General features: G+C 33.1%; 1 protein-coding gene across 1 annotated transcript in view; it reads left to right on the forward strand.

Moving 5' to 3' along the window:
- The first annotated feature begins 64 nt into the window (after positions 1-64).
- POLN (DNA polymerase nu) overlaps positions 65-19119 on the forward strand; it is a 303906-nt gene continuing 284851 nt past the window's right edge. Inside the window, exons 1-2 of the mRNA XM_074273159.1 lie at positions 65-854; positions 12664-12716. Coding sequence (XP_074129260.1) covers positions 722-854; positions 12664-12716 — 186 coding nt within the window. The 5' untranslated portion in view covers positions 65-721. The remainder of the gene's footprint in view (positions 855-12663; positions 12717-19119) is intronic.

A 19119-nucleotide genomic window follows, 5' to 3' on the forward strand; every position in this document is an offset into this window, starting at 1 on the left:
CCAAGGAATCAAATGCATATTCTATATAAATAGTGTGGAATAATAAGAGATGACACTTATATAGCGTTTTAAAGTTTGCAAAGTAGTTTGGATATACTATCTCCTTTAATCCTGACAGTAAACCTATATTTTTTCCCCATTTTTTCAGATGAGAAAATAGGCTGAAACATGTACATGTGTTTATGTCAAATACAGCATTCTTTCTTTACTCTGATATGAAATGAGTACCATCTAGAATTGTATTTTATTGACTATTGATGGCTGAATTTTTTCCATGGCAGTTTTAGTATCTTTCCTTATCTTTAATTATCCATCTGGGACAGCAATATGACATGCTCAAGCAAATGAGCAGTTGGTACCTAGCATGAGGGCTATAGAGGAGAGGAGAGAGAGAGAGAGAGTCAAACATAAATGCTTTTTATATTATCTGTATTTTTATTAACTCTTTGAAGATTAACTGTTTTGCAATTCAGCTGGTAAACTTTAGTGAATAGAACACTAGATTAAACCTAAATTATTGAAAATTCTGTTTTTTGCTATGTAGTTGGCTGTTTAATGTAGTGAGGCTAATTGACATGCCAGTGGATGGTGATGTTAAAAAATTTAGTATACAAATTCATATGGCTAAAATGACTTAGATGTTTTGTTCATAAATCTTGTGTCTCATTAATTAATACATAAATACTGTTTTGTATTTAGGATTTATATTTAAAAAAAAAACATGGAAAATTATGAGGGAAATGTAGGCTTTGACTTCTCTAAGATGCCGCTATCAGATGTTGCTCAGCGGATAATGACAGCTATACATTCATTTGATTTAGTGGAGATTAAGAATTTCAGAGAAAATGAAAAAAGTGAGTAATTTTAATATAAAGTTTTGAAGTTGCTTGTGTTAATTTGAATTTTAAATACTTATAACAATATCTCTTAAAGTGAAAATAAATAGCAAACATCATTTAAAAACTTGAAATTGTGTTAGAAAAGTACCAGTTATAATATGCTTTCTAACATATCAAAGCCAAAAATTAATCTTACTTTTTCCAGCTTGATACCATTTGAGCTTTTTAATCTGTTGAATCTCTTGTTTTTGTATTCCTTCTGCTCTTGGACTTTTAAAATATCATCTTCCCAATACTAGATAGTTTACTCTCTGCTTATGAGCTGAGGTAGACATTTGTGAACCTTTCTGGGAATCTATGAGCTATTTTATAGCTTTCAATCTTGATTGTTAGTCATTGAACTCCATAGGTTAAGACCCATTCACATTTAACTTTCAAAATTCAGACTTGGAAGAATTTGGAAGGAATTCTTTTGTCATATTGATGTTACTAGTTAGCATTTAGAAGATGTTGGTTTGAATTTTAGCTTTACTTTTAACTAGCTGTGTATTTTTCTATGAGTCATTAACTTATCATGAGTGCCACATATGAAATGAGGGGCTTGGACTATATGGCCCCTATTGGTTCCTTCCAGCTTTAAAAATCTATGATCCCATGAAATGGAAGCCCTTAAAGGTGATAATTAGGGGCAGTGATGTGTCAAAATGGTGCTGGACCTGGAGTCAGAAAGACTCATCTTCCTGAGTTCCAGTTTGGCCTCAGAAACTTATTAGCTGTGTGACCCTGGGCAAGTCACTTCAGTTTCCTCATCTGTCAAATGAGCTGGAGAAGAAAATGTCAAATCAGTATCTTTGACAAGAAAACTCCAAAAAGAGGTCATGAAGTAACAGACATGATGGAAAATCAACAACTTCAAGGAGAAAATTACCATTGTGTACAGTAACTTCCTCATTGGATATTGTTCCATAATCATTTTAAAGTTATTTTTATTTATTTATTTTAAAGTTATTTTTTAAAAATCCATTTCCCTCTCCCCTTCCCACCTACTGAAAAAGAAGAAGAAAAACAAAAACAAAACTCCTATAATATGAACACAGTTAAGAAAAACTAATTCTTGCCTTGGTGTCTTAAAAAATAGGTTCAATTTATATCTCAGGTCTTATCACTTTTCTATCAGAATGGCTCTATTCTATAAATGTATTTTAACATTTATTTAACACCAAATAAATAGTAAACATCATTCACATTTAATCTTCCTCAAAATTCTGATTTGAAAGTCATATAGAAATGCAACTATAGTGCATGGGTTATCAAAAGATAATTTTGTTAAGACAATTTTAAGTTATGAGATTGCAGGTTTTTATCAATATTTATAATTTCACTATCACTAATATAATTGAAGTGTTAGGGCCACAAGTGTATTGCAAAGGAAATAATCAAGAATTCATGACTGAACTTGGGGCAGAAGGATCTTACAGTTGTCTTAGGTGGCACATAAAAGAAAAAATTTGGGCATAGACCGTGGGTCCAAAAGCTGCCTTTCTTATCACCTAGGACTTCTCTAGCTTCCAAGTTCCTCATCTACAAAAGAAAGTTGACTGGAATAGTCTTCTCTTTTTTTTTTTCCTAGCTTTAAATTCCATAAGTTTTTTCATCTCTTGAGATATTTTTGACTTCGTTTTTTTCTCCTAAAGTTTACTATGAAATGATTGTAATTTTGGTTACATATTCTGACATATATTAAGGATCTAAGTCATACTTTATCATTGTAAAATTAGTACATTGAACTTGTCCTAGGAGTAGGTTGGATTTTTTTGAGAATAATATTGATTAGGAGAGTGGTTGAAATTATGTAACTAGATCAAAAAACTACCAGAGAAACTACTTAGCTTTCTGAAAGGAAAGGATTATGGAATTTTTTCTCTAGTGAACTTGAAAACTTAGCTTTGATTGTGGGCTGTATCTTGTTTGAAAACAATCCAGGTTTGGGGAGTAAAGTATAGAGATCTGGGTTTGTAGTCAGGAAAACCTGAGTTCAAGACATACTTCAGACACTTGGGACAAATCACTTAGCCTCCCCTCATAGCCTTTTTAATTTGTAAAAAAGGGATATTTGTATCTCCCTGTCAGGATTGTAGTGAGGATCAATGAGGAACTTTTAAAGGGTCCTTATCTAATTAGCATTTTCAACTAGGGTACAGAAGCTGAGAACATAATCTAATATTTTACAGCTGTTGTCTTTACTTTAGAAAGAGCCAAGAGAGGAGTCAACCTAGTATTTACAGCCTTAGATCCTGGCTCATTTCTTGTCAGAGAAGGGAGTAAGACCATTCTTGGATAGATAGGAACATCTAAGGAGGGCATAAGCAGGAAGCGAGGTGAACAATTCTACTCTAGGCTAGTTTTGGACAAGGATGGAGTCAGAGTGATGAGCACTTAGATCATTGTTTTTCTTTTCTATCTTAATGGCAAGGGGGTAAGGGCAGCGCCCAACATATCCATACTGTCTCTGGTGAGCATTTAAATCCTTGAATCATTTTGGAGGCTCTCAGCACCATGATTTTGACTAACCCTACCTGGGAACAGATAAGTTGAACAAGACTAATAAAGATGCAAAGACTTATAAGGGCAAGGAAAAGGAGAAACAATGGTGAACAAGATAAGAGTCTCTGGACCTTGCTGGACTCAAGATTCTTACAGACAAGAGCCAGACTCTCCCTGATAACCTCAGAGTTATTAACAACATTCCTTGTTCAGGGCGGCACTAAAGTCTCCTTATTGCAAGAATAACATAGCAAGTCCTCTGTAGATCTGGAGCACCATCTCAGCCAGGAAATCCAGTTTGAGATGGAAAATTCAATGTGAGTTAGGTCTGTAATCATTTGTGCACTTAACTCGGTTTGTAGAGGGAGCAGCGGTGCTCAAGGCAGTTGTACTAGCCAATCCTAGGGGCACTGCTTCAAGGGGGAAAGGTGAGACCTGAAATGGCTCCACTCATCCTCGCCCAGAAGAACAAGCAGGCTAAGGAACACTGTTACTAGAATACAGAAAGGATCTGGATTACTGAGCAGGGTATGGGAATATGCACACTTAGACCATCACCAAACCATGAACTTTCAGGGGTCCTATAGCAACTTGGAATATCCTTCGAGAATGCTGAAATATTAAGGAATTAAGGACTGGAGGAGGAGGTCAGACTTGTGGAGGCAGTCATAAGATGGGTGCCTGTATCCTGGAGATTTCCAAAGGTGATTTCTGGTTGTTCCCAATAACAGGTAATCAGAAAATGGTCCCAGAAACTGAGTCTGCCAAGGCAATTCCAACAAAATAATTCCAACAAAAAGCAGAGCCAGCAATCACAACCCAGCTGGAGTTTAAAATGAATGTACAAATAATAAACCAAGCAAGGACTAAAGAGAAAAAAGGATTGCTGGGAGGACTTCCGATTTGAACTGGTGGGCTAGAAGGGGCAGTAGTCCTAGGGCAAAAAGAACAGGAACTGTTCAGCACTAGGGGTGATACAGGCTGAATGGGGTTAGGTAGGACGGAGGCTGTGGGAAGGATTACTAGGTGGCCAGAGGGATACCTATAACCTGCTGTCTGAAGTTTAACTTTTGTCAAATCTACTTCCCACCACTTTCCACCTCTTCCCCAGCTGCTGTACTCTTCAATCAAATCCCTTAGTGAGTTGTTTGATGAAGGCATTTTCCCCATTCTTTCAAATGCTTTTGGGAAAATCCACCAGCTCTCCTTGTCCCTTATCTCTTATCCTCTCCTTTGTTTTATCAAAAGAATCATCCAAGGGGGAATAAATAGGGATTCCAATTGTTAAATAGCCACCTCACATATAACTCCTAAAAGTGAATTAAAGTTCCTCTATGTAACACTAGTACAGTAGGGGTTTTCCACTGTGGAACTTGTCTAAAGATACCTCAAATAATTACAAGTTCTGAAGGGAACATTGTGTTCAATTAGATAATGCAGATACATACTATAAGCATCCTTTTCAGCAATAGTTACCCAAATTTTAACCCAATATATTTCATCCTAAATATTGTAATAGGGGACCCAATCAGAATGTGGCAATCATTCATCAACTAGCTCCAGTTCCTCCCAAATCAATGGTGCTCAGAGTCCATTAGGGACAGGGGCAACATAATATAATCAGTCAAAGCTGATTCTTCAGCACATATATGATACAAGATAAAGTAGCCTTAACTTAGTTTTACTTCTAGTAATTGTCCCAGTTCCTTTCAGATGGTAGAGCACTGGCTTGATGATCTATCAGACAATCATACCTGAATTTAAAACTCCCAAATATTAACGGCTATAGTCCCAAGAGATTTTACCTCCAACAACAAATCTCATCAATCAAAGCTTCAGATGAATCCTAAACAGGTATTTAATACAATCTTATATTGATAACAGTAAGAGATTCATCCCAGTAAGTTCACAGCTTATCTTTCATATGTAAGTAGGTGGTTTACAAGGTTGAGATTACATAAATCATTTTGATTTTAAAATGCCCAATACATAGAAAAATTCTAAATTACTTATTGTCTATAGCAGAAATATATTCAGAGGGACAAAGGCAAAAACTATTATTTTCAGAGTCCTTTTAAATAATGGGTACACTTTAAGATGATACAATACAATCAATTAAAACTCATACAGAATATAGAATATCTCAATTTCACATAAAGGAACCTTAGCAGTATTAATATTAATATCTATCATAGTCGTTAAACAAGATCATTATGCATCTAGATAAACATATAATTTGCTGAAGACAGATGGAGGCCTTGGTATGAAAAAATGACCTAGTCTTAAAATGGCCATAGATTTGGAAAAAAAAATTAAACATTCAGTAATTAACACCATGTAAAAATAGGCTGTTCCTTTAAACAATAAAATGCTCTCTGCAACAGAGCCAGTTGAATTTGTCTTCTCTTCTAAAAAATCAGCCAAAAAAGGGGGCTTCCAAGTTGAAATATTCCCTTTCTCCTTCCCCCACTCTACTGCTCCTTATTAAAAGTTAATTAACTTTTACGGTGCCAAATACTTCTCAGGATTTTGTCAGACAGTGTATTTTCTTTCTGCAAACAAATGGCAAGTGCCTTCCATTTCAGGGACTCACTCCCCACCATTTTTTTTGTCCAACTGAACTCTTTTCTAATATGCTTTTTCCCTCTCTCTCTCTCCTCCCAATTCCAACAGTTTGTTTAGGAGAAAAGATAGGAAAATGAGTATAAATTAAAAAAAAAAAACACAGTAGTTCTTCAGGAACTACTAAACTGAAATTTAACAAGAGAATTGGTCTTGAAAATCTACTAAGAGAAAGGAAATTATTCATTGATTTGTAGAAAGTGTTGTTTCTGGCCTTCTCTGTGTTCTTTAGTATACTTTATCTGTCATCTCTGTATCTTTGCTTTGGTGGTTCTCCACGTCTGGAATGCACCTCCTCTTTACCTCCATTTTATGGGGTAGCTCTTATCCTTCAAGACACCACAAAGGTTTTTTTTTTTAATTCCCCTTCCTCCATAAGGTCTTCCTTTCTCTAGTACCTTATATTTAACTACTCTGTGTGTCTGTGTGTGTGTGTGTGTGTGTGTGTGTGTGTGTGTGTGTACTACGTATATAGAAGAAAAATTTTATAAACTTTTATATTGTCTTTAGTTTTATATGTACTTGTTCTCCCTCCTTGCAAGTAGAAATTATTTCATTAGTTGTGTTCTCTCTCACGCATGTAGCCTAGTAGGTGCTTAACAGATACTTGTTGATTGCTGAAAACAGTACCAAATAACACCTCTAAGTGCAAAAACAAGTGAATTGATCTGCCCTCTTGCAGAGACTGTGAAAAATCTCTACATGCTGTGTAAAAAAACAAAACAAAAACAAAAAAGTTCCTTGAAAAAGTGGGAAAAGTGCTTTAAGGTTAAAAAAAATAGTAAAAGAACCTATACAGTCAAAGAAGAATCCTGATTTTTTTCAGGAGGCTAAAGATTAGAAGAATGTTACATGGAAGAGGAAATCCTAGAATCTAAGCAATAGGTATAGAAGCTATTGAAACTGAAAACTCTTCAAAAAAATTATACAGCTTCTTAAACTCCAAGGAAAGAATCATCTAGTAGTGGTCAGAGGAAGAAAAGAGTAGTGGTTATTGCCACAATGATAGTTCTGAGAGCTACTGAAAAAGCATTCTGGGGAAGAGAGATTAGACTTGGGTTTTTCTTGGTCCTACAGAGCAAGATTAAGAGCAAGCTATTTGTAGACTTGGTGTAATGACCTCACTGAAGGTGAAGCCTCTGGGCAAAAGCTTCCTTGTCAGAGATGTTTTGGTAGGTTTGTTTTGAAGGACAAGTTGGACTAAATGGCCATCTCCACATACCACCTGAGAGTCTTTGATGCCTATCACTTTGCTCACCTTGATCCCCAGATGGCATCCCTTTTTTCTTGGCATATTTGATTCCAGCTTGTTGGGCAGCCCCAGAGTTTACCACATGTGGCCAGGTAGTTTTTGTTTAAGTGATGCAGAATCACACTACCATTTCAAAGCGACATTTTTCAGTATGGAGAGAGCTAAAATATGAATAAAAGCAGAAATTGAAGAAGGGATAAAAATACATAAGCACAGAAAAAGGCATTGCTTATTAAAATTAATATTTTCTTAGATAATGTTTTAATTTGCCTGATCTTGTTACAAATTAATTTAGTTCAATTCAACAGCTTTTTAATAAGGACTTTGTGCCTGGAAATAAATAACCAGTATTGTCTATGGCATGTTTAGAATAAGTAGAAATATATGTGCTGTGTTATTCTCAAGCTGATGCAGTTTCCCAGTGGCCTTAAAGGTGACTAATGAAAGAAAATCAGAAAGCAATGTTGGGGAAGTCAGGGAGGAGACATTATCTTTTAGGAATTCATCATCCAGAGCAGGAATAATTTTGCCTTTAATGTGTTCATCAATGAATATCAACAAAATGGAAATTATGACTCTTCATGATAAGTGACATGCTATTAATACATCTACATATATCATTGGTATATGGTGTCAGTTCATTATGGATAGACATCTACATAAAATTTTAAAATTCTCTTGAAATATTAATTTGGAATAACTATTTTTAAACAAAACTCTAGAATTTAGTTACATCAAAATTTAGTGCTTTCTGGTGTCAAGAAGAGTAGTTTATAAGGGTGTAGCAAATTAAGATGATTTTGAGAATACTTAAATATGGTATCTTCAAATTTCCTTTTTTAGAAACTAAATCTCATTACTACTTTCTGCCACCTAGTGGGAGCTTGTGAGATTTCAGGAAAACATTTATATCTAAATATAGATGACAAAATGGATTATTGTTTATTCGATGAATATTGGAAATATATGAGGCCTTGGATGTGAGGAGAAGGGAAGGAAATAAACATTTATATAGTGTTTACTGTATGCCAGTACTAGGTATTTTACAAATATTATCTAATTTGATCTTCACAATAATCCTGTGAGGATAGGTGCTGTTGTTATCCCCAATTTACAGTTGAGGAAATAGACAAATAGAGATTGTTATTACAGTATCTGAGGCTTGCTTTGAACTATCAATCTCTGATTTCAAGCCCAGTACTCTAGATACCAAATGTATCACTTAGCTGCCTAATAAGATGAGTAACTCCAAAATGTTGTGACTTGCCCAAGAACATATAGCTAAGTAGTGAAACTTGGACTTGAACCTTTAGCAGTAAAGTTGGGCTGGTGAAGTAATTTTTACAGTTGAGGAAATTAAGACCAGGAAAGATCCCGTATTGTCTGTGCTTTTATAATTGGAATTATAAATAATAATAATAATAATAGTAATAGCTAACATTTATATAATCCTTTAAAAGTTTATAAAGTGCTTCATATAAATAGATTTTATCTTACTTAATATTGAACAATTCTGTGAGGTATATGCCATTATTTCCAATTTATAGATGAAGAAGAAACTGAAGTTTATAAGAAATGCAGTGTTATACATGTATTTCCCCTGTTGCTTCCCATCTCCCAACATCCTTTCTACTTAACTATGTATAGTGTGCTTTATTACTTAGTAATCTAATATCTTTTAATATATATAAAGTCTTTATTCTAATAAAATGGTCAGCTTTCTGAGAATAATAATCAGTGCCTTGTACTGTCTATTGATTAGGAGTAGGATTCTAAACTGAGTCACCTGTGACATAACTTTTTCATACTTCTCATTTTATGAATGATAAATTCAGGTCCAGAGTAGTTGAGTGTTTTGCCTAAGACTATCTAGGCTAGGGTTCAAACTCAAATCCTCTTGAGTCTAAAATCCATTCTTTCTACTATGATCCCACAGCCTTTTAAATATTGTAATTGGATTTTAAAATAACATTTTCATTAATAAAGGTTATCATCTCTTTTTCCTCTATCTACATATGCTTAAATGCTGCAGATCAAATTTCATTTCTTAATAGAAATCTCTTTAACTTAGCAAAAAGCCAGTTATTAGAAGATTCTTCAGATATGAACTTTTAGCATTGCAAAGTTTGTAATAGTCTGATTTGATTACATTTTAAATATACAATTAAGTATTATAGATTGAGAAAATTCTTGTTGGATTTAAAACATTTTCTTAAAACTATTTGCAAGTCATCTCTAAATTATGGTACTACACACACACACACACACACACACACACAATCTATTTAATTTTTGTTGTTGTTGAGTTGTTTTTCAATTGGTCTGGCTCTTCATGACTCCATTTATGGTTTTCTTGGCAAAGATTCTAGAGGGGTTTTTTTGTTTTTGGTTTTTTGCCATTTTCTTTTCCAGCTCATTTTACAGATGAAATAGATAAGGTTAGGTGATTTTTTCAGGGTCACACAGCTAGTAAGTGCTGAGATCAGATTTAAACTCATGAAGATGTCTTCCTGACTCTGGGACCAGCAGCAGTCTATCCACTGTACAACCATCTATCTCTAGGATAGAGTAAGTAGAGTTAGCAAAATAGTGATTCACAACAGACATTTCACAAATTAATCTTGATTTTTCACTTTCCAAATGCAGTGATGTATGTAATGTTAACTCATTTCTGCTTAGTCCTTAAGGCAAAGTTACTTAAATGTTTTACAAGAATATTTTTAAAAATAAATTTCCATACCTTGCCCATTCAAGCTATTTGGTTTAGTAGCCATAAAAATTCAAGCTATGTTTCATGGTTTATTTTCTGGGTGTTGGGTGAAAATTTGTACTTAGGTATTTTATTTAGGAAAAACAATTAAAAAGTGATAGAAATTTTATTGCATGGCTTTTTTATTACAAATTATAGTTTGCATTATTGGGAAATAGTTTCGATGTTGAGTATAAATTTTCCTCATCACTATAAACAAATTCATTATAGGGATTTTGTTTTTCTTTTTGTAAGTTTGGAGGGAAGAGAGGTAAGAAGGAATAGAAACATAAAGATGTGGCTGCCATGAAAAAAAAGAAAAGATGCTTATTGAAACATTCATTTTTTAAAAAAATACAGAAGAAAAGAGGAAGTGAAAGGAATAAGCATCAAAATAACATCTACTATGTGTCCTGCAGGCACTGTGCTTTTGCAATTATCTTTGCAATTATCTCATTTGATCTTCAGAACAACCCTGGGAGGTTGGTACAGTTATTATCCCCCTTTTACAATTAAAGAAGCTAAAGCTAACAGTTTAAGTGATTTGCCCATAGTCACCCATATCGTAAATGTCTTGAGGCTGAATTTGAACTCCAGACTTATAACTCAATCTACTGTACCATAAGTATTGTGGAGGAGAAAAGAGAAAAGAAAGCCAGAACATTACCAGTTATATGTTGAATTTATTATATTTATGAAAAACAACCTGTACATAGTAGAGACTTGCAATTTTATGATACACACAAGATATGTAACAGAGGAGCAAGAAGGTAACTTTAGAGAGGAAGGCTTCAGAGATCTGGGAAAGCCTTCTGCAGAAAATAGTGTTTGAGATGAGTTTTGAAAAACGTTAGACATGTCAAAACTCAAAAGTTGTACCAGACCTCGAGGACAGAAAATGCAAAGACATGGAGATGGGAGATGGAAGGCTTTAATGGTAGTGTCATAGTTTGGAATGAGTAAGTAGAACCTTTTGGAATTTTCAGAGCCCATTTATTTGTAAGTAGCACAAAATGATCAACATTTTGAGTGTAGGAAAAAGTTTACTCATGAGAAAGGTGCACAGTCTCTGACACACAAGGGCATTCTCTCTTTTTTTTCTTTTTTTATTAAAGCTTTTTATTTTTCAAAACATATGCATGGATAATTCTTCAACATTAACCCTTGCAAAATCTTGTGTTCCAATCCCCCCTCCTCAGCCTTTCCTCTAGATGCTAAATAGTCCAATCTACGTTAAACATAGTAGAAATATATGTTAAATCTAATATATGCATATTTGTACAATTATCTTGCTGTACAAGAAAAATCAAACCAGAAAATATGAGAAAGAAAACGAAATGCAAGCAAACAACAACAAAAAGAGTGAGAATGCTATATTGTGAACCACACTCAATTCCTATGATCCTCTCTTCATCACTAAATAATTGGAACTGGTCTGAATCATTTCATAGTTGAAGAGAACCACGTCCTTCAGAATTGGAAATCAACATTTTTAAAACCTGAAAGCAGCAATGTTATACAGCTTGATCACTTACCTATTTACTAGACATAAGCCTAAATAATTCTGCTCTTTTCATAAATATAATTCCACCCCCAATAGAGAAAGGCCTACTTTCCAATGAGCTACTTATTTCAAAACAAAGTGTGCTTTGAGCCCTGAGCATAATTTCTGAAGAAGAGTTGTAGAAAGCTTTTAAGTGTCTTTGAAGTAAATGTACAATTTCCTAAAGTGACTAGTTTGAAAGGGGTGGGGGAGGGGGGAAGGGAGTGTTCATGTGAATAAATGAATTGTGGTCTGCTTGTTAAACAATTCACTACATTATAGTCTGGGGTCATGTCCTTTACAATGTTCATGTCAGACTGAGACAGATGATTCAGGAGTTTGGATATTTTCTGTGGAACATATTAAAGGGTAATTATGTAGAGTTCTCATTCTGTATTCATTGAAGCTTACTTTTTAGTATTGCTTTATGTAATTCCTACTTACGTCAATAATTCTTTAGTGGCTGAAAGTATTTCAGGTTCAAGTCTTCCTATTTTGCATTTGATAATTTGTTTTTAAATGATAAGTGGATATTTACATCCATTTGTCTGTATACTTTGTATTGAAAGAAGAAAACTATTATTTATTATGTGCCTACTATGTGTGGTCTTTTTTTTTTTTTTAACAAATATTATTCCATTTGATCTTCATAATCCTCAGAGGCAGATGTTATCATCATCCATTTTATAGTTGAAGAAACTGAAGTATACAGGTTAAGTGACTTATTCAGAGTCACACTGCTAGTAATTGTTTAGTATCAAATTCAAACTCAGATCTTTAGTCCAGGCCTAGCACTCTCTCTTCTGCCTACCTATTTGACAAATGTGGAAGCATCACATTATCCTGATCTTTGCCCTGTTCCTTTTGTTGCTTATCACAAATCTTTTCTTCTTGACTTGTGTCTGGAATATTTTCCATAAATATGTACCTAATGTACAAAGCTAAATTGCATCATCTTGAATATTTTATTTAATTTCAAATATGTGAGTAGATTATTGCAAGAAAAACCTGTTAGCTTGAATTTCTTCTTAATGCTTTGTTAATAATGTGATTTTTTCACATTTTTTTTGTCTTAATATCTCACATTTCTATGTGCTTTTCTTGTTTTTGAAAGATGAGAAGATGATACATTATTCCACTGTAAAAGATACACTTCTAAAAGATAAGGTAAGTATGTCTTTGGAAAAGGGTAGATACTAGAATAGTTTAACTTCTTTCTCCACTGAACATATGAATAATTTTAAGCATATATTTTAATATTTTTGTTTAGAATGAGAAAATGATGAAAATTCTTTCATACAGAAAATTTTGAAGATTTTAAAAATTTAGTTATAGTACATAAGTATAAATATCTTTCTGTACTTTGAAAGAGTAAAAATGATTCACAGTAGAGTTGAGTTATTAGAAACAAATGTTTATTCTAGGTATTCCCTGAGCTAAGTAAACTTGCTATATGAAAATTCATTTATTTTTCTGATAGACTATTCTCTGATTTAGAAAAGGATTTAGCATAATATTTCTTTAATTAGGAAGTTTTCTTTGGTACTTAGAAAATGGATTTGATTTTAAAATGCGATTTACATATAATTTTTCAAGAATGTATCTGTTATACAGAGCAAGGTAGTTCTCTGTTATAAAGATTTTGGAATTTCTTATTTCATCATTTTTATTCAGCTTCAGGAACATACTTATTATGCTCCATGTTTTCCTACCTAAAATTAGTTTCAAGAAATCCTGCATTTTTCTTATTATCTAGTGAACTTTTGGAAGTAAAAGTGAAAATGAAAGATGAGAAATAAATTAATTGAGAAGGCAGTAATTTTTTTAAAGTTTATTTCATTTCTTAAAAAATATGAAAAAAATATTGATATATTTATTTTCAACAAAGCAGATTATCCCCAAATAATAATTAAATTTCTTTATGTATAAAGAATATACATTCTTTGAAAAGTTAAGTGTATTGATCTTTAACAGAAAGGGAAAAATATAACAACATTAGCCATTGTATTTGATCAGAATTTTGTTTCCTCTCAATGTTGATTTTATTTACATTGTGGCAATACAGTATTATGTATATTATTTCTTTGTCTTTGCTTTCTTCATTCTGCATTATTTCATTCAAGTCTTCCTTTATATATCTGAAATCTGTCTCTTATTCTTGATGGAATGATAATATTTCCTAACGTACTGCAATTTGTCCAGTTATTTTCCAATGATTGGACAGATTTATTTTCAATTTTTTTGTGATCCCAAATAATGCAGAATAAATATTTTTATACACATATGCCTTTTCTAGTTTAAGGTTTAGTTTCAGACAAGGAAGATCAAAACATATACTCAAAAGAAGATTCTTTGGATTAAGGAGGAAGAGAGAATACCTGTAGTGATGTGGACCAGAACAACTTGAATGACTAGATACAAAGTAGTTATTAATGTTGGTAAGGGAATTCACAAAGGGAGAAAACCAAAGATCTGTGCTAAGGCTTCTCGTTTAACATTTTTAGCAATGTCTTAGCTTATTACATTGGCAGGTAACACAAAGCTAGTTGGACTAGACAACATATTGGTTTCACAATATTCAAAAAGATGTTTACTTGATAATAGTATACACATTGGGCCTAATTAAATGAGATAAATAAACGGGATGAGATAAACATCTAGGCTTAAACTTGGATTTTAAAAAGTCACCTTAACAAACACAATACTCTGAAGTCATGGCTAGACAGCAGTTCATCTAAAAAAGATATTGATTGGGGTTTTAGTGGACGTGAGTCAGCATTGTGATTTAGCGATCAAGAAAACTAATATTGTCTTGAGCTATTGTGATTTGTCCTTCCTTTTGAAAAAGGACCATTTCATCATAGAGGTGATACCATGACTTGCAAGTGAATTGGATTTAAGTGAAGGAGGCTGTGCAAGGTTACCTGTTTCTCTCCCCTCCAGAGCCATTTGGGTCCTGTGGCCAGATGGAGATCAGGGTGACTGGAGGTGGGCCTGGATGAAATGGGAAACCCTGGCCTTTTTTAGCTAAGGTCTTTTTCGGGTCTCATTTTGTCTGAATCCACACCCATTTGGTGATTAAGGCAAAGAATGGCTTCTTTTTTTAAATGAAAAAATAAAATAAAATAAATCTGGGAGGTGAAGCCCCTCAGAGTTTCTGGTGTCAAAACAGAAACAATTGCTATGTATACTCACTCTGAGCCATCAGAATCCAAACAATGGCTAAATGAGCCTTAAACTGGGATCTATTGTTATTTAATTTTTTTCATATTCAAATACGTACACATATATCTTAAACTATATTGGACCACTGCATATACAGAATACATAGGTACATATACATAAATGTATATATAAACTAAGTTGCAAATAAATGAAAACTTAAAATAATTAGTACAGCAGTTAGGAATTTTAGAGAGATTATTTGCTAGTTAGAGTTATAGCATTTGTAAATTGAAATGGTTACTGTTTTACTGTCCTTCATTTATAGGAGAAGGAAGGGAGGAAGGAAGAAAGAAAAAGAAAAAAAGAAGAAAGGAAATTTAAACGTAATAATAGCTTTTTATTTTTCAAAATACACGCAAATATAGTTTTCAACATTCATCTTTGCAAAGCCTTGTGCTCCAGATTTTTCTCCCACCTTCTCTTACACAGCAAGTATTCAAATATAGGTTAAAACTGTTCAATTCTTCAAAACATTTCTACATTTATCATTTTGCATAACAAAAATTGGACCAAAAGGGGGGAAAATGAGAAAGAAAAAAACAGCCTTGGCAAATAACAAAAGTGAAAATAACATGTTGTGATCCACAATCAGTTCTCATAGTCTTCTTTCTGGATGCAGATGGCTCTCTCCATCACAAGTCTATTAGAATTGGCCTGAATCACCTCATTGTTGAGAAGAGCCAAGTGAAGGAAATATTTATTAAGTAACTATTATGTATTGGGCACTGTGCTAAGTGTTTTATAAGCATTATCTCATTTGATCCTGCAGGTGCCCTGACAGGTAGATATTAGTATTAACCTCATTTTACAGTTGAGGAAACTTGAGGCAGATAGCAGTTTGGTGATTTACCCAGCAGGTTCACACAACTGAAGTCAAATTTGAATTCAGATCTTCCCTGTTCCCAATGTGAGGCCCAGTACACTATAAGATGTTCTTAACTAGGTAGAAATAGAACATCTTTCTTTTTTTCTTTCTTCCTTTTTTCCCCTGAGTGTTAAGTGACTTGCCCAGGGTCACACAGCTAGGAAAGAATATCTATTTTATAACTGATTTTCCAGTGGTTATCATATATTTTAATTAGCTCATTTTTGGTCTCTTCATCTCCATTTAATTAATAGAACATAGAAAAGGGAGATGGAATAATGTTGAAAGTCTCTTGAAATCACTAGAAATATCATTTGGAGAGACAAAAATAGAAACCTAGGTTTTATTTTCATTAGCTAAGTAAATCAGTTATAGATTATAGGACATGGAGGACATTTCAAATTGAAATGGTAGGCTCTCTTTTTGAAGCCTTAAATGAAAGTGAAAATACAAAGTTTTATTTGTTTTGGGGGGATGAGACATAGGCAGGAAGTAGGAAAAGGGGACTCATTCTTCACAGCAAATCCTGGGTGAAAAGCAGTGGGTTTATATCATCAAGGCCTCATCAAGGCCATCCCCACAATAAGTAGAAAACTTATCAATACACAGTATTAACAAGACTGTATTTTGGTTCAGCCCAATGTGGTCTGTCTAAGCTATGGTAACAATTTGATCCCTACTCTCAGTATTGGGCTATAAAGATCATTAAAAAGGAAAGAGGATCCACATGTGCAAAAATGTTTATAGCAACTCTTTTAGTGAGGCAAAGAATTGGAAGGGGATGCCCATCAATTGGGGAATAGCTAAATAAGTTATGGTATGTGAGTGTAATGGAATACTATTGTTTTTATAAAAAATGATGAGCAGGGGGATTTCAGAAAAATCTGAAAAGACTTAGATAGAACTAACCATAAGTAAAGTGAGTACCCAGGAGAACATTGTACTTTGTAATAGCAACATTGTGTGATGATTAGCTGTGATAAATTTAGGTTTTCTCAGCAATACAGAGATCGAAGATAATTCCAATAGATTTATGATGGAAAATGCCTTATGCATCCAGAGAAAAAACTATGGAGACAATGCAGATTAGAGCATGCTATTTTATTTTCACTTTTTTTTGTTTTTTTTCTTTCTTATGGTTTTTCCCTCTCTGAATTTTCTTTCTCAACATGGTCAATATGAAAATATGTTTTAAATGATTGTGCTTCTGTGTCAGATTACTTGCTGTTGTAAGGAGGAGGGAAAAAAGTGCAGGAGAAAAATTTGGAACTCAAAATCTTTTTTAAAAAAATCAATGTTGAAAACCATATGTGTAATTGGAAAAAATAAAATACTATTTTTTAAACAAAGAAATAATGCCCAGTTTTAGAAAGTAACAAAAAAGATATTTCCGTACTAGAGAGTAATAACCCTTTTTAAATAGCTGGTCAGACATCTGGAGTATGATGTCCTTCATGGACATTGATCAGATGGACAATTCTTAGAAGAGTGCAAGCAAAATGAAGGACCTCAAGAGATCATTCCCTATGTTAGGAAATGAAGGAAACTGGAAATGATTAGCATGTAGAAGAGAAGACTTAGAAAGGATATCATATCTAATTTCAGATATTTGAAAATTTTTTGGAAGAAGCATCTTGTTCTAATTGGCTCCAGAAGATGAAACTAGGAAGACTAGTTAACAGTTGCAAAAGGCAGATTCAAGTTTGATTTAAAGAAAAAAAAAAAAACTTCCTGATAAAACAATTGTCCAAAGTGGAATCGTTTGTATCCACTGGTAGTGAGTTTCCTTAGCTAGAGATCTTCATGAAAAATTTGAACGACCATTTATTGGGAGATAATTCAAATATTAATTAGACTAAGGTCTTTATTTTGTTTATTTTTTTGCTGAGTAAGTAGGGGTTAAATGACTTGTCCACAGTCACATAGCTAAGAAGTGTTCAGTATCTGAGGTCAAATTTGAATTCAGGTCCTTCTGATCTCAGGACTGTCACTCTATCCACTAAGCCAGCTAGCTACCCCTTTATGATTTATTTAGTAAATGATACCACTTTTTGGCTTTATAGTCCAAAAGAAGTAATACATATAGAATTGCCTTGAGAGATTCAGAAAAGGAACATAAAGAATATTCAATGAAATTTAGGTTAACATATATGTATGTATATATATTTTTAAATTATAATATTATGAAGCAGAATTAGGAAGCTGTCTTAGTCTGTAGCCTTGGAGTCAGGAAAATAGTTTAAAGTTAATATATGGCTTTGACATATATTAACTATGATTATGGGCAAATATCTTAACATTTTGATGTCCTAGGCAACTCTAAAACTAAGGTATAGTTATAAAAGAGTCATTGATTTGTATTGATGAAATACATTTCTACATTTCTTCAGCAGAAATTCTCCATATATGACAAAAGGTTGTACCAATATTAGTAGTAGAATATGAAATTATAAATCTTACCATTCACTACCACTTTTCCTACTCATTCCCCAAAACTTCATTTGGTTGATAACTTTATTTTCTCCCATTTAATATTCAATTGAATTTATATTGCCTCTCTATTCCAGTAGCTAATTTTATTCTGATTCTTCTTTTAATTTGGTTGCAAAAATCTACTTTTTTGGATTTTTGCTATCAGTATTGGTCCTTTACATAGTTTCTAATGTTTAGTCATAATTTTTAACACTTTCCCTCTGAAATGGTGTTATAATCATTTCATATTATGCTTAAGTTATAAAAACTCAAAGTTCTACCGTTTTTTTTCAAAGTCTTTCAACCTCCCCTCTGTCCTCTTGTCTAGTACATCTTGTACTGTATCTAGGTCTTTTCTTTGCCTGCCTCAGTTACTCAGTTATTCTAGTTTTGCCTTTGAATCTAATGTTATTACACATTAGGAACATTCTCCCTAAATCTTGTCACCAAGCTCTCTTCCACCATTTAACTGAAATTTTAACTTTTAAATGCTAAGCTTTCTTAGCTGATTGAAATCAAGCAACTTTTTCCTAACCCAATTCTGCCCTCAAAATGCATTTCACACATTTTATTCTTTGTTCTCTTTTACAAAACCATTTCAATGATTTACACATTATAAACATTGTCTTTGCTTTTTTTAATATCTATTTTTCCTCTAGTGATTACTTGGATTTTTCATGTCCCTGTATATTTTTTGTTGTTAACCTTTTGTAACTTTTGTATATATCAGTATTTTCTGGGTTGGATTATAAAGTCCCAGAGGAAACTATCAGTATCTGTTAGTCATTCAAGATGTTATTCAGCATATCATCAATTGCAGATTGCAGAAATATGACTGTTATAAAAGTAGTAGTGTTGATTAAATTCAGCATTTTAAAAGATTTATGATTGGTATAGTATGAATTGTTTTTTAATTTGGCAGAAGCTTCCAGAACTTCTACCATATTTATATAAACTTTGAAAGCCCACAGTGAGACACTTCTATATGATAATGAAGTGTCAAAGTAA

This window comes from Sminthopsis crassicaudata, chromosome 6 (genome assembly GCF_048593235.1).
Source record: "Sminthopsis crassicaudata isolate SCR6 chromosome 6, ASM4859323v1, whole genome shotgun sequence".
NCBI classification, from domain to species: domain Eukaryota; kingdom Metazoa; phylum Chordata; class Mammalia; order Dasyuromorphia; family Dasyuridae; genus Sminthopsis; species Sminthopsis crassicaudata.